This window comes from Nannobrachium achirus, assembly GCF_963921795.1.
Source record: "Nannobrachium achirus genome assembly, chromosome: 9".
NCBI lineage: Eukaryota > Metazoa > Chordata > Actinopteri > Myctophiformes > Myctophidae > Nannobrachium > Nannobrachium achirus.
The window spans coordinates 45,383,077-45,398,219 of NC_137818.1; the positions used below are offsets into that span (position 1 = coordinate 45,383,077).

At 43.2% G+C, this 15,143-nt stretch overlaps 1 protein-coding gene across 1 annotated transcript in view; it reads right to left on the reverse strand.

The window, feature by feature from the left end:
- Positions 1-375: 375 nt before the first annotated feature.
- epha2b (eph receptor A2 b) overlaps positions 376-15,143 on the reverse strand; it is a 40,092-nt gene continuing 25,324 nt past the window's right edge. Inside the window, exons 6-17 of the mRNA XM_080733139.1 lie at positions 14,448-14,578; positions 12,593-12,749; positions 12,357-12,453; positions 11,599-11,654; positions 11,365-11,490; positions 9,962-10,147; positions 9,137-9,198; positions 8,248-8,457; positions 5,278-5,427; positions 3,383-3,576; positions 2,785-2,940; positions 376-695 (exon numbers count right to left, since the gene is read on the reverse strand). Coding sequence (XP_080589265.1) covers positions 587-695; positions 2,785-2,940; positions 3,383-3,576; positions 5,278-5,427; positions 8,248-8,457; positions 9,137-9,198; positions 9,962-10,147; positions 11,365-11,490; positions 11,599-11,654; positions 12,357-12,453; positions 12,593-12,749; positions 14,448-14,578 — 1,634 coding nt within the window. The 3' untranslated portion in view covers positions 376-586. The remainder of the gene's footprint in view (positions 696-2,784; positions 2,941-3,382; positions 3,577-5,277; positions 5,428-8,247; positions 8,458-9,136; positions 9,199-9,961; positions 10,148-11,364; positions 11,491-11,598; positions 11,655-12,356; positions 12,454-12,592; positions 12,750-14,447; positions 14,579-15,143) is intronic.

A 15,143-nucleotide genomic window follows, 5' to 3' on the forward strand; every position in this document is an offset into this window, starting at 1 on the left:
TCAGCACCAGCCTCAGTCCTAGGCGAGGCGACAGCCCACCCCTCCTGTACAATCTGACTTACTGTGTTCTCCTTGTCATTTCTAGCATTCTGGATGCTACAACCTCAAAGGGTGTAATCTAAGCAAGGACCAAAACTCCAAGCCACTTCAACATCTGGCTCCATTCTTGTTTTTTTTCCACAAAGTAGGAATGCAAAAGGAAAAAATATAAAATGAAAAAATAAAAATAGATGCTTGAGTTGTATCTGTACAGAAGGCATGAATAATAAAAAATATATATCAAAAAATATACACTGTCTACTACGTGATACATCTATTGCTGTATATTTGCTCCATTCCATTTTGAATAAGATGAAGAAAAAAAAAACTATTGTAACAAAAAACTCGAGGAACAAAAATGTCCAGTAAGTCAGTCTGTTTTGGCTGGCCCCTTGGGGTTGAAGAGTTTTGTTTTGCTTGAGCCAATCCAATGCCGTCCCTGCAGCTTGACTCCAGCTCAGCTTGATAGAGTTCAACGTTCAGTCTTTTCAGGGGCTGCCCACTTCAGTGCCCGATTCAAATTCCCTTTTTGTTTTCGTTTTCGGGATCACACGGCGAACACACTCAGCGTGCTGGTCTGGTCTTTCAACCCCAGGATACTGTAGGCGATCCTTTTCAAATGGCCGGGCAGCCTCACGCCAATGTTCTTGATATCCCTGTGAAAGAGAGATGAGACAGTGTAAGAGGAGCCACGCATGGGTTCATACTTTGGCCTCGTTCCAACACATTTTTTTTCAAGCACATCCTTCCTTCCTCTCTCTCTCTCTCTCATTCCTTGAAGTGATCACCAACTGAACCATTGTGACGAATTACCGGCATAATACCCAACCTCCATTCATGTGTGACTCCGTCATTGAGTCACTTGGCTTAGTTGAGAGTGTATTCAAGTTAGCAATCTCCCAGGGTTTTTTCATTTCTCTTTACCATCAAAGGGTGGTAATGGCGGTTTCACCTATGCGATGCAAACCTTTAAAATGCCTCCAACGTGCCATAGTCAGCCCATAGTCAAAGCCTTAATTAGAGCCATAATTACTTAACGAGGATTCTCCCTGTCTGCCCTGAATCACTTGTCTGGTGAACAGAAGGGTGGGTCGTAAATAGCTGCTGGTTTTCCAAGAGTGCAACCAGATGAGATGGAAACGGCTGTGAAATCACGCCGCAGAATATGACAAACACTTCAAAGGGGGATTAAGAGTATGCCTATCTCTGCCAATCGCTACCAACACCAACCTTGTTACGTACTGTAAAAACCTCGCAGGGGACGTTCTTTTTTTTTTTGTGGCTAGGAAAAACTCTTGGACCTTGTCACTGTCCAAAAACAACTTCATATTATGTGCTTCACTAACCAATTCCTGCCCAAATTTCCGACCGTGTAAGTAAATGACCCCCTCGGCGCTCCCGCAGATCCGAGGAGATCTAATCGGCATGATAATTGTTTCAAACTGCGCGGTGATAAGCTGGGCAGAATGCTGACCAATTCGGGTACACCTCTTCAGTTTTTCCTAAGTGGAAAGAAAGGGCAGACTTTGGGACTTAAAGTCTCGCTCATCTATTTCGGTTGCTTGATCTCCTCCGGTTCCTCTCGCTCCACGGGCTATTCTCTCCACTCCTTTAAAGTCGGAGCGGCCACAAAGGCCATTGCCCCAAACAGGCAAAACTAGTGGTTTATGGCAATAGCAAAAGTGCTGCCCAGGGCTGCTAGTGTGTGGGTGAAGGGAAGGGAGGGATGAGAGAAAGAATGGAGAAAGGGAGGGAGGAAGAATAGGGAATGGAGAGACCACAAGCCGCCACCGCCACGCAACCACAAATGAGGCCGCTCTCTCTCTCTCTCTCTCTCTCTCTCTCTCTCCCTCCCATTATTTTTTCCGTCTCACCCGTCTCTCAAGTTGTAGCTGAGGCCGAAGTTTATATTGTGCGTAAACTATTCAGCTGGCTGTTAAAGGGTGACATTTTGGAAAAACAAAAACAATACGTACTCTAGACACAGGTTTCAGAGAAGTCACAGCGTTCTCATGCAATACGCTGGTGCTATAGGACAGTGGTTCTCAACCTTTACAGGCTGTGACCCCCAAAATAATAATATTTGAACTGGGGACCCCCCCCCCCCCCCCACACACACACACACACACACACACACACACTGACAAGCACTAAGAGTTGAGGCATTACATTTTGTATAAAATGGTTCTATTGTGAAAATAACAGATCTACATGCCGAAAATAGCAGATCTACCTGCTACATGTTTTTTTTTCTAGATTGATATTCCTATGCATTTGTTATATTGTTGTCGATGTTCTGACACAATATCTTGCTTATTATAGTGATGTGCTATCTGCTTATTGTAAGTCGCTTTGGATTAAAAGCGTCTGCTAAATGCCTAAACTGTAAACTGTAGGCTATTTTCACAATTCCTGCCTTTAATATTTGACAATTTGTCCAATGTTTAATTTGTCATTTTAGAGGTATTAAAAAGTCCTTAAATTGTCACTTTAGAAATGTGTAGATACCCTATATACACTTAAACCTTATGTTGGTTTGTTTACTGTTGAGTGAGAAAACAATGTTGCACATTAAGTAAATCATCTATGGACCCCCTAAAATAATTTGGGAACCCCGACCCCGCCAGGGTTGAGAACCACTGCTATAGGATAAGGGCAGTTTGGCCGTCTCCACCGATAAGATAGCGAGGACATTAACCATCTAATTATGTAACGTTGCACAACACTGGATGCAATGCCACTTACTCATTCTTCATCTGCAGGACCTGGTCCATGGTGACGATCCCGGCACAGGTGAAGTTCTCGCTGTACTGGTTCATCTTGATGGACTCCAGCCACTCCGAGACCGACCTGAAGGGGGAGCCGTCCGAACCGCTGGTGCTGGGCAAGCGGATGGATACGCTGGGAGGAAAGCAAGCAGATCAGAGCGATAATCGTCAACAGGCTTTCCCACAACAAAGCCGGCGAGCGAGGGCTGTAATTACTGCGCAGGAAACCCAGTGATAAAAACCAGTTGGTGCAGTTAGGGTGAGAGAGCCGATTAAGATATGAACATGACAACCTTTGTCCTCCACTGCTTCTCACAATACGCATTAACACTTATACACGTTCAGTTCACACACAAAGACAAATATTGTGCGTGCGTTCACATAACATTTAGACAACGCATCGATACCACATAATTCTTCAGCAGAAACCCGACCAGAGCTGCAGCAGACAGGGGCGGCAGATTTTTCTCATTAGCTAGGCCCCGCGCTCGACTCCACCGTACATACGCTCGAGCATGTCAGATGGGTCCTCCTTGTGGTGGTAATTTAACTCTGGCGTCTAAACAAATTCTTACCGGGGGTCAAAGTCTGCGATGGCCTTCAGGGAGTCGGGGCTGCGCAGCAGCTTGTCTAGCAGGCTGACGATGTCGGGGAAGCGAGGCCTCTTGGAGCGGTCCTGGAGCCAGCACTGCAGCATCAGCTGGTACACAGCTGAGGGACAGTCCATGGGCGCCGGCAGCCTGAAAGCCTCGTTGATGGCCTTCATCACCTGCAATCACATGAGGACACGAGGAAGACTTTAGTTGTACTAATGCCTCGGCGTGCTCAATATTAAAAACCCATTTAGGCCGAGACTTATTGAATGCTTTAACCAGTCGGTGCCGCGCTGTGAGCTTGTATATCTGATATTTTTGAAAAAGTCGTGAAAATGTGTGCAAATCTTTGAATATATATGTATTTTCAAAGCGAACGTTTGTAACTCAAATTTTGCTTCTGGGGGGTCCCTGGAACTAAATATTTTGAGATGGGCGTCCGTGGCCAAATAAATATAATTTTGGGGGTCCTTCACATGAAAAAGTATGAGAACCACTGACATAGTAGTCTCTCAAGAACAGACTAACTGAGCGCCAGTTAAGTGAAAAGGACCTTTTCTTTGACGATGGCTTGCCAGGTTGCTGACATAGAAACATAGGTTTTTCAAAACATCTTAGGATTCAAAAGACACTTATAGAATCGGGTCAAAATCCAAATTTTCAAGATTTTTCAAAAATAGCAGATCTACAAGCTCGCAGCGCGGCACTCTGTGCCACGCTGTGAGCTTGTATATCTGCTATTTTTCAATAGTTAAAGCATAAAATAATGATACACAATAATGCGTACCCGTTCTAAATGGGTTAATGCCAGCATTCTGTTGCAAAGTGCAAAAAGAATGCCTTTCAAATGCCTTTCAACAGGAGTTTCGATTTTCAGAATAGCATTATTGGAACCAGATGAGTACTGTCACACATACACTACTAAGAGCTTCAACGTGGTAGGTTGCTCTCTTGGTTGACCCTACTATCACAAAATCAGAAATAATAAATCTGATACAGTAAAATATTTATAAAGAATAAGAAATCTGATTTATATTATTTACACAAAGGCCTGTCTGAGCTCCCCGGTGGGCTGGCATGGAGGAGTATTTACAGAATAAAGGCACAGTGTGAGAATATATTGGAACTGACTGTAGCAGTGAATATGGTGAGAGTATCTAGATAAACTGCATATGATGTTACACAGAATATTATATGTAATTCCCAGAATGTACAGGATATTGAACTTGTAAGTGTAAACGTTGGCACAAGTCACAAAAGGTTCCTTGTAGCTGGTTTGTTAACACGTTGGCTAACATTAAATGATAGCCAGGGAGGGTACAAGGGGGGGGGGAGGGGAGTGGGTTACTAGGGCCCAAGGTGGAAGGGCCTTAATTATGTTGTGCTTTAGCTGTTGAAAAATAGCAGATATACAAGCTCACAGCGCGGCACCGAGTGCCGCACTGCAAGCTTGTAGATCTGCTATTTTTGAAAAGTAGTGAAAATGTGTGCAAATCTTTTTTAAGTCAACATTTGTCAACTCAAATTTAGCTTCTGGGGGTCCCTGGAACTAAATGTATTGAGATGAGGGTCCGTGGCCAAATACATATAATTTTGGGGGTCCTTCGCATGAAAAAGTTTGAGCACCACTGACATACGGTAGACACAAAGGGATTTGAAATATTCAAAGACTTGCACAAAAAGTTCACGATTTTTTCAAAAATAGCAGATCTACAAGCTCGCAGCGCAGCACTCGGTGCCGCGCTGCGAGCTTGTATATCTGCTATTTTTCAATAGTTAAAGCACAAAATGTGGAGTGTATCCTTGTACACCCAGGGCCCAGAATTTGGTGCGACACCCCTGATGATAGCAACGTTACTGTTGGCGCTGGGGCTCACCTCATGGTTGCTCATGTCCCAGTAGGGCCTCTCTCCAAAGGCCATGACCTCCCACATGACGATGCCAAAGCTCCACACGTCGCTGGCCGAGGTGAACTTCCTGTATGCGATGGCCTCCGGGGCCGTCCAGCGGATGGGGATCTTACCACCCTGTTGAAAGTATGGATAAACATGAATAAACTGTTTTCACACAATTAGAGTTGTTAAATATGTAGATGTAGATGTATATCGTCGTTGTCGGGTGAAAACCTTGTATGTCCAAAACTGTTCGTTTTGCATTTTTCATTTTAAAAATGCTTTAAACTAGTGAAAACAGCCGATCTACAAGCACACAACGCCTCGCGGTGCGAGGCGTTGTGTGCTTGTAGATCTGCTTGTAGATCTGCTGTTTTCACTGCTTTTGTGCGACGGCCTTGTATGATGAAGCAGGGCTTTACTTTGCGAAAGAACATACAAATTTGGAACTTGGAGATGCGAGGTTTCCGCCCGACACCAACGATATAGTATGTAGTATGTCAGAGAGGTACAGCTTACCACCCTGTTGAAAGTATGGATAAACATGAATAAACTGTTTTTGCTCTCACATTTCAACTCTTAACAAGTGTCTACCGCAAATATAAATCCCTGTTTACTCGGGTCTTCCACAGTCAAATCCTCAGTGTTGACCTAAATTCTGAGGGTGTACAAAAATTGTGACCAAAATGGATGCTTCTGGGTCCGCGGGTCCATTTACATGTTTTACACTCTCAGACAATGAGTGTTTCATTTCTACCACTCTAAGGCAAGAAGAGTGTTACGTTTCTACTACTCGAGAGGCAAAGAGGCAGTTGGCCCGGGGGAGATATTGAGCTTATGAGTAGGGCTGTCACGATTATGACATTTTACATGACGATTAATTGTCACTCAAATAATTGCGATTAACGATTTAATTGTGTTTTTGTCGTTGACAATTACATTTCTGTTTGGCTTGTAGGCTTTGATGTTGCACATGGTAGATATGACACATAACCTAAATATACAAAGAAATTACTGACATATTTGACAACTTTATACTTAAAAAAGAACATTGATAGTGGAAATAGCCGATCTACAAGCTCACAAGTTGTGAGCTTGTAGATCTGCTATTTCCACAATTCTTTTACTTAAGAAATATGTATATGAACATTTTTCAACATGGAAACGATTATGACGATTATGAAAATTAATCGCGATTATGTCAAATAATTGGGATTAGACGATTATGTAATAATTGTGACAGCCCTACTTATGAGCTTCGGGCAGTATTATTTGTCAACCACTATGGTTTCCGACCCAACACCAGTGTCTACATGTCCCAATAAGAGACTAACTCAAAAACACTGCAGATGTGCTAGTGTTAATGTATTAACTCTACGATACAGATTGGTTAATGTCATGTTTTATTTATTAAAATACGTTCTGGATTTAACAGTGTAGGCAAACATACATAGATTCAGCATGCTAGCACACAAAACCAGCAAACTATTAGATGTAAAAGAACAAAAGGAATATCTTATGTCATGAGAAGTATGACAAGGGGGGGAAGGGGACTGAGTTACTAGGGCCCAAGGTGGAGGAGCTTTAATTATTTTATACTTTAGCTATTAAAAAATAGCAGATATACAAGCTCACACGCTGCAAGCTTATAGATCTGCTATTTTTGAAAAGTCGTGAAAATATGTGCAAATCTTTAAATATAAGTATGTTTTAAGCGAATATTTGTAACTAAGATTTTGCTTCTGGGGGGTCCCTGGCTGGAACTACATATTTTGAGATGGAGTCTGTGACCAAATACAGCACCACTGACATAGAAACATAGGTTTTTCAAAAAACCTCAGAAGGATTTGAAATAGTCAAAGACGATTTTTCAAAAATAGCAGATCTACAAGCTTGCAGCACGGAACACGGTGCCGCACTGTGAGCTTGTACATCTGCTATTTTTCAACAGTTAAAGCACAAAATAACGCGTAATAATGCGTTCCCAGTCTAAATAGGTTAAACCCCCTCTCCCCCTATGAAGAACATTCATGGGGGGGCCCGCTGTGAATCCTTGTACCCCAGGGCCCAGAATTGGTGTGACACCCCTGAGCAGGGGTGGGCAACTTTGATGATGGAGAGGGCCACTATATTTCCACCTTCACTCCAGGGGGCCACTATATTTACACCTTCACTCCAGAGGGCCACTATATTTACACCTTCACTCCAGAGGGCCACATTGCATATTGCTACGTTCTACTTTGTCATTCTAGTATCTCACACAAAACTTAAAAGAAGCAAAAATAGCCGATCTACAAGCTCAAAACGCATCGCGCTGCGATGCGTTTTGAGCTTGTAGATCGGCTATTTTAGCTTCTTTTGAATTGGAATCCTGAATAATTTTGTTGTTATTTTTTTAATTGGAATCCTGAAATGTAACATTTTGATTTAATTTCAAACACATTTAGTTATATACTCATGTTAACTTTATGAACTTAAATACAAATACATTGGACAAAAAAAATACATTTTAATACAACTATACTACACTACCGTATACTATATAGACTGAAGGAATTAAAGCAGGTCATGTTTAGAATTGTAACAGCTGAAATCAATAATACATCAGAATTCCGGTATAAACCTGCGGGACGCATTAAGTGAAGGTGGGGGCCGCATGTGGCCCCCGGGCCGCCAGTTGCCCATGTATGTTACTTTTTATTTATTTTGTATTGCCACACAACCAGGTTGGTGGTATTTAGTTTCAGCACATAAAAAGTTGCAGCTCTGACAAAAAGACAAGAAACAATACAAGTACATAGACATTTGCACCATTACCACAACCAACAATAAAAACATGAAAAAACAGACAAAGGACTGGCAACCATTTAGCTAATGTGAGGGGGGAGAGGGAGTGGGGTACGGAGGGAGTTTAGAGTTCTCATAGCTGCCCCAGAGTATATGACCCCAACTCACACTAGTAGTGTACGTCCCCTCGGGGTCGTCCTCTAGGACGCGGGACAGGCCGAAGTCGGAGACCTTGCATTCACAGTTGCAGTTGACCAGGATGTTGCGGGCGGCCAGGTCTCGGTGAACGTAGCTCATGTCGGAGAGGTACTTCATGCCCGCGGCGATGCCGCGCATCATGCCCACCAGCTGGAAGGAAGACATCTCACCATCGTGGTCCTGATTATTGGATGGAAAGACCCACAAAACCAGATGTTTGATTCACAGAGCGAAGTTCATTGTTTGCGCACGGTCGTTGCACAATGTCTTTAATGAGTGTTTTCCGTGAAACACTAGGCTGCTGGGAAATGGAATTATTTAAGCTTGGAATGAAATATGGAACGCTGTAAACGAATTGCCAGTACAGCTGGTAACGACTGCCCTATTTTAAACTATCATATCAACTGTGTTTCACAAATATAGCCTTTTTCCCCCCCTTTTCTACATTTTGGGAAATGTTCACCTATAATGACATTCCCAAAACAGGGACGCCAGGATTAGAGTTGTTAAATATGTAGATGTAGATGTATATCGTCGTTGTCGGGTGAAAACCTTGTATGTCCAAAAAATGTCCGTTCGTTTTGCATTTTTCATTTTAAAAATGATTTAAACTAGTGAAAACAGCTGATCTACAAGCACACAACGCCTTGTGCTTGTAGATCTCCTGTTTTCACTACTTTTGTGCGACGGCCTTGTATGATGAAGCAGGGCTTTACTTTGCGGAAGAACATAAAAATGTGAAACTTGGAGATACAAGGTTTCCACCCGACAACAACAATATAGAATGTAGTATGTCAGAGAGGTGCAGCTTGCAGTCACTGTGAAAATAATCATAACTTTTCACGCCAACAAATCTTACCCTGAGGTACTTATCCAGTGCTCCATTCTCCATGTATTCTGTCACAATCATGGCATGTTTGACTGAAAAAAATAAGAAAAAAGAAAGGTTTACCCACTGCTCAAGCTGGCATCTCGTCCATTTATACAACTGCAACAAGAGACGATAATAGCTAGGTAGAAGGTACTGTGCCCTGCAAGATCCTGAGTGTCAGTTTTTATTATTAGAGTTATTAAAATAAATGCTGACGCGAGTAAAAAAAAAATACACTCTCAGCGTTAATTTCACACTCATGATGATTTGTCTGGGCGGGGCCTTAAAGGATTCACTGCAAGCCCCCCATGGATGTTCTTCATGGGGGTGGGGGGGCATTATTTTGTGCTTTAACTATTGAAAAATAGCAGATCTACAAGCTCACAGCGCGGCACTCGTGAGCTTGTAGATCTGCTATTTTTGAAAAATCTTGGACATTTGTGCAAGTCTTTGAACATTTTTGACCCGATTCTATGTCTTCTAAATCCTTTTTTTTTTTTTTTATATATTTTTTTATGTCAGTGGTGCTCAAACATTTTCATGTGAAGGACCCCCAAAATGATATATATTTGGCCATGATCCTCCCATCTCAAAATATTTAGTTCCAGGGACCGCCCAGAAGCAAAATTTGAGTTACGAAAAACATACATTTTCAAGACTTTTCAAAAATAGCAGGTCTACAAGCTCTACAGCTTGTAGAGTTTGTATATCTGCTATTTTTCAAAAGCTAAAATATAAAATAATCAAGTCCCCTCCATCTTTGGGCCCTAGTAACTCAGTCCCACTCAATGTGACGCCCCCTGGGGTCCTTACATTTGGTGACGACCCCCTCCAGACGGATGATGTTCTGGTGGGAGAACTGGCCCATGATGGAGGCCTCGCTGAGGAAGTCCTGCCTCTGCTTCTCCGAGTAGCCCGGCTTCAGCGTCTTGATGGCCACGGCCGCTTCCTTCCTGCTGGGCGCCTTCAGGATGCCACGGTACACTTCGCCGAACTCCCCTGCAGGGCACGACATTAAAAAAATAAAATAAGAACACAGCGTTTCTTTAACCCGTTTAGGCCTAGAATTATTGAATGCTTTAACCAGTGAAAAATAGCAGATATACAAGCTCACAGCGCGGCACCGAGTGCCGCGCTGCGAGCTTGTAGATCTGCTATTTTTTTTAAATCAAGATTTTTCTTTTGCAAGTCTTTGAATATATCTATTTAAAAGCAAACATTTGTAACTCAAATATTTGCTTCTGGGGGGGTCCCTGGAACAACATATTTTGAGATGAGAGTCTGTGGCCACAAATACCTGTAATTTTGGGGGTCCTTGACATGAAAAGGTTTGAGAACCACCGATTTAGAGGAAGGATTTAGAAGTCGGGGTCAAAGATCGGGTCAAAGATATTCAAAGACTTGCACACATTTTCAAGATTTTTCAAAAATAGCAGATCTACAAGCTCGCAGCGCGGCACTCGATGCCGCGCTGTGAGCTTGTATATCTGCTGTTTTTCAATAGTTAAAGCATAAAATAATGGTTAAAGTGGTTAAAATCTAACACGATTCGGGCACGTTCCAGGTACGGTATTTGAGAGTTTTAATAGGTCTCCTCCAGTTTCCTGCTCGGTGTAACAGAGAGAAAGTAAACAGGGAAGTCTCATCGGCTGTTTTGCCTCAGGCGCTCTCAGAGAGGTGTGTGCTGGCTGGGGTGTTGAGAGCCAGCGCTGCGTGATTTGCTGGAGGGCCTGTGGTGTGGGGGCATGGGAATCAGCTGTCACATGGGGGAGGGGGGCAGTGGTCATGGGAAAGGGGGGGGGTCGTGTCCAGATCTAGGGGTGTTGTTGGTTCAAAGGGTAAAGGTGGTCACTTCAATAAAACTTTCTAATTCAGCGAGAAGAAGCCAGGTGCTCTGACATTCTCACGGAAACACTGCAACAGTTTCTTTCATTTGTCAATGAAGCGCATTGATTTGACTGTTCTCGCGTCTGCCAAAACATTATGGACATGGCAGCCAAAAAAGGGGTTGCCACACTGGAATATGTTCAAACGTGTCGAATGAGAACTCAGCCGCAAAGATGTTAATCTCGCTCAAGTAACCACTGTCAGTCAAACTGCTAAGCTGTATGAAGAAAAAGACGCAATATAAACAGTGACTTTAGGGATTGGAAAAATCTTTCAACATCTTGGAGTTAAGCCCCAAAGCACATTGTTTCAACAGTGTTCTCACTCACCAGCTCCAATGACTTTCTGTTTGGTTATGTGGCTGGGATGGATCTCACTGGCAAACTTAAGCACAGCAATGTTGGGGTCCTCATAAGTGTGTGGATCCACATAGGTCTTCAGAGGCTTCAATTGCTCTGGGAGACACAAGTAGAGACAGATTTTAGTGATAGAAGGTGTGTATAACCTGGACAAATAGAAAAGAAAAGAGATTATAAGAGGGGGCGTGTTTTTATTCTGTGTACCTGAGCTGGAAAAGTAGGTGTCCTCTGGTCCTTGTCTGGTATGCGAGTTTCTTCTCCTAAACAAAAAATAAATCATCCGGGAATTATTATCTAATTTCAGCAGCGGTACTTCTGTCCCAACATCCTTTGCTTCATTTGCCTTGATTCAGTCCTAATTGCAGATAGCCGCCATTGTCATGATTTTTCAAGAAGCCTTGAGACTTTGTTCTTTCAAAGAAACCAGACATCGGTGCGCCGCCCCCATTCAGATAGACGCGGCGCTTTGATAAAAGCTGTCGACAGACTCTGTTTGCCAAACCGATTTAAAGACAGAAAGACAGACAGGCGGGCAGCAAGGCGGACAGACAGCTACACACTGCTACAGTATAGGTCAGGGTCACCTTTACAAAGTGGCTACGGTCTGGTACAGAAAGAGCCAAGCGCCTCTTATCACCAACAATGTGCCACTCTGGGCCCATTTCCTTTCAAAGGCCCCAACACTCCCTCCAATATGCCCATTGAGCAATGACAAGACCCATTCAACACCAATTCTTCCACAGCAAGTGCTGGGACACAGATCCAGATAAAGAGAGAGTGAGAGTTGGCTAGGAGGAAGAGAGAAAAGAGAGAGGTGAGGAGAGAGTGAATGCAGGGGGCCATTTGGAGGCCCCACAAAGGAAGAGGGGAAGAATGAGAAAGGAAGCCTCTGAAGGAGCGAAGTGTTTCAAACTGTTTAAGAGGAGAGAGGAGGAGTGAGGAGGGGGGGGAGCGCCGCTCACCGTTTGCGTATGAGCAGGACTACGACCACGATGAACAGCATGGCCCCTCCGCCCACCGCTGCCCCGAAGATGACCGCCGTGTTGCTCTGAGTCGGCGCTGGAACACATGAGGGATTTCGTCGTTACAAAACATTTACGCACAGAAAACACACCGAAGGACATGGTTTCAGGTCAAAACTGTTTAATAACAATGGGGTCAAAGCTGTTTAAAAAGATTCCTCGTGGCATTCCGATACCTTCTGGCAGGGTCTCGAACTCGTCCTCCATGCTGGAGCCGCTGGGCAGCGCTTGGACCCTGAACAGGTAGGCGGTGGCCGGGGCCAGCTCACTGATCTGCACCGAGCTCTTCTCCAGGATCAGCACCGTGTACGTGGTCACGTCCAGGTTGTCGTCCTGGGGAACACACCATGGTAAAGATGAAGACCTTTATGTTTCATATTGTCGTTGTCGGGTGGAAATCTTGCATGTTCAAAACAGTTTATTTTGTGTTATCATTTTAAAAATGATTTAAGCTAGTGAAAATAGCTGATCTACAAGCACACTGTGCTTGTAGATAGATCTGCTGTTTCCACTAGTATTGTGCGACGGTTGTGTGATGAAGCAGGGCTTTACTTGACGAAAAACGTACACATTTGAAACTTGGGAGATACAATGTTTCTGACCGACAGTGACGATATATTATTATATTTTCTCGTACTGTTATCACTTGACGTATATATGATGGTCCATACTTGATGTTCTAGTCTAGTCACATGATTGCAAGTGGCATTGACATTGACTGGAGTTCCCCATGGCTCTACTCAAGGGGCCCTCTGTTTATGCTCTGTGCGTATACTAAATAGCTTCAGCAAACGCGTGGTAAACATACCCCAAATCCTCTATTTTTGCCTATATTTGCCCCCAGAACAGGGACGCTAGGGATCAAGTGATTAAACAGCATGGTGTTTACAGTATATCATATATATATATATTATGCTGTCACAAAGTTCATTATGTTTGCTTATGAGCTGAGTATATTATTATTAAATTGTTTGCACTGTGGTGTAATCGTTGACACGATAGATCCATTAAATGATAAATGTATTCATCAATGTGCCTTGTTTATTATGGTCCCCTGCGGCTTCATACACATAAGTCTCAAATTTCACTACATGCTCCTTTGTTTTCTCATGCATCAAGTTTTTACAAGAAATCCAGTAGGATTTAGTCTATGTACTGCATGAAAATTATTAGTTAAACATTACAAGCTTGGGTTTAAACAGTAAGTAAAAGCATATAAACCATATGATATGCATGTCCTGTAAAACAACTTTAGGAAAATACGCACATTCATGCAACACGTCTGAAAGGACTAGGCGTTTTTGTCTGGGTGTGCTTGCGTATCCACTTTAACTCTTATACTGCTTTGGACGTTCCCGTTCGCCCCAATTCTCGAGGTCGCGCCGCGCCAATACGGCCGTTCGTTCGTTTACCTTGTTGATGTCCTTAAGCTGATGAGGGGTCGCGCCGCCGTGTACTGTAATCACATCGTCCGCAGTGATGGTCTTAAAAATCCATTATGCGTTAACATCAACGGAGACCAATTCTCTTCCGTGTTGATTTTCTCTGGCCCTGAGGCTCTGTGGCCAGAGACTGCTCTCAATGTATGGCAAGCGATACCGGCCAAATTCACATTCATTCTTGCATGACGCCGCCCTCTGCTGCCTGGTCTGCGAAAGTGCAGACCAGGCACTTCAAAAAAAAAAAATAATAATAATAAAAATGTCTATCTATCTACTATAACGTCGCAAAGGTAAGCCGCTTTTTGATGGCACCAGACCCAATAAATAAATAAATAATCTGGCAGTAGTAGAGTTAATGGAAGAACTGCAACTGAAAACGTTCACCCTGGTGTCCCTGTTTTGGGCATTTTTGCACTTTTCCCATCATTATATATTATCAAAAATGAAATACAAGCTCATGCTCAAAAAGTGTCACATCGCGACACCTTTTGAGCTTGTGGGTCTGCTATCCTTTTAAAAAGGGTTCAAGAGAAATGTTATTTCAAGTTACTATTGATGACTTGACTGGAGAGCATGAGGAGTTTGGTACCTTCTTGCGGTAGGTGAGTTCGTAGCGTGTGGGCCGGGGCTGGGTCCGTGGACGGGGGGACACAGCCCAGGACAGGGACAGGCTAGTGGGGGTCCGCTCGTCTAGACGCATGGAGGTCACCTTGGGGGGATCTGGGGGAGGGAAAGGGGAGGCAATGATGTCCATTCTTTTTTTTGATCAAGGTCTTTTTTATTGATTAGGATTTTCCATTATTATACAAAGAACTTAAACAAAGAATATACATACCCCCCCCCCCCCCCCCCCCCCCCCACAGACCCGTAAAAAGACATTAACAGGACAAAAAAACATAACATACCGGTACATAGTATAAATATATCGGATTTAAGAATAGATAGAAAAAACAAAAACACATACACACACGTATACAAAATAAAATAAATTGCACTATAATGCAGTCAGTTTCTGCTTCCATGTTTTCAGTAAATGCCAGAAAAGCCTGCCAGGCTATGTGAAATCCCTAATGGAATAGAACTGGCCTATATGTATCTCCTATAACGTTCTAATGATAATGTGACATACAATGATATAGTGAGATAGATAATAATGATGTCCATTCTTAAAACCCATTTAGTGCTCCAGACATGAACGGGTTAAATGTCCAGCGTGCCTCTCGCAGGCTCCATATGCAGCCATTATCTTATTTTGAAGGCCAGAAGTCCATTGCGTAAACACTTC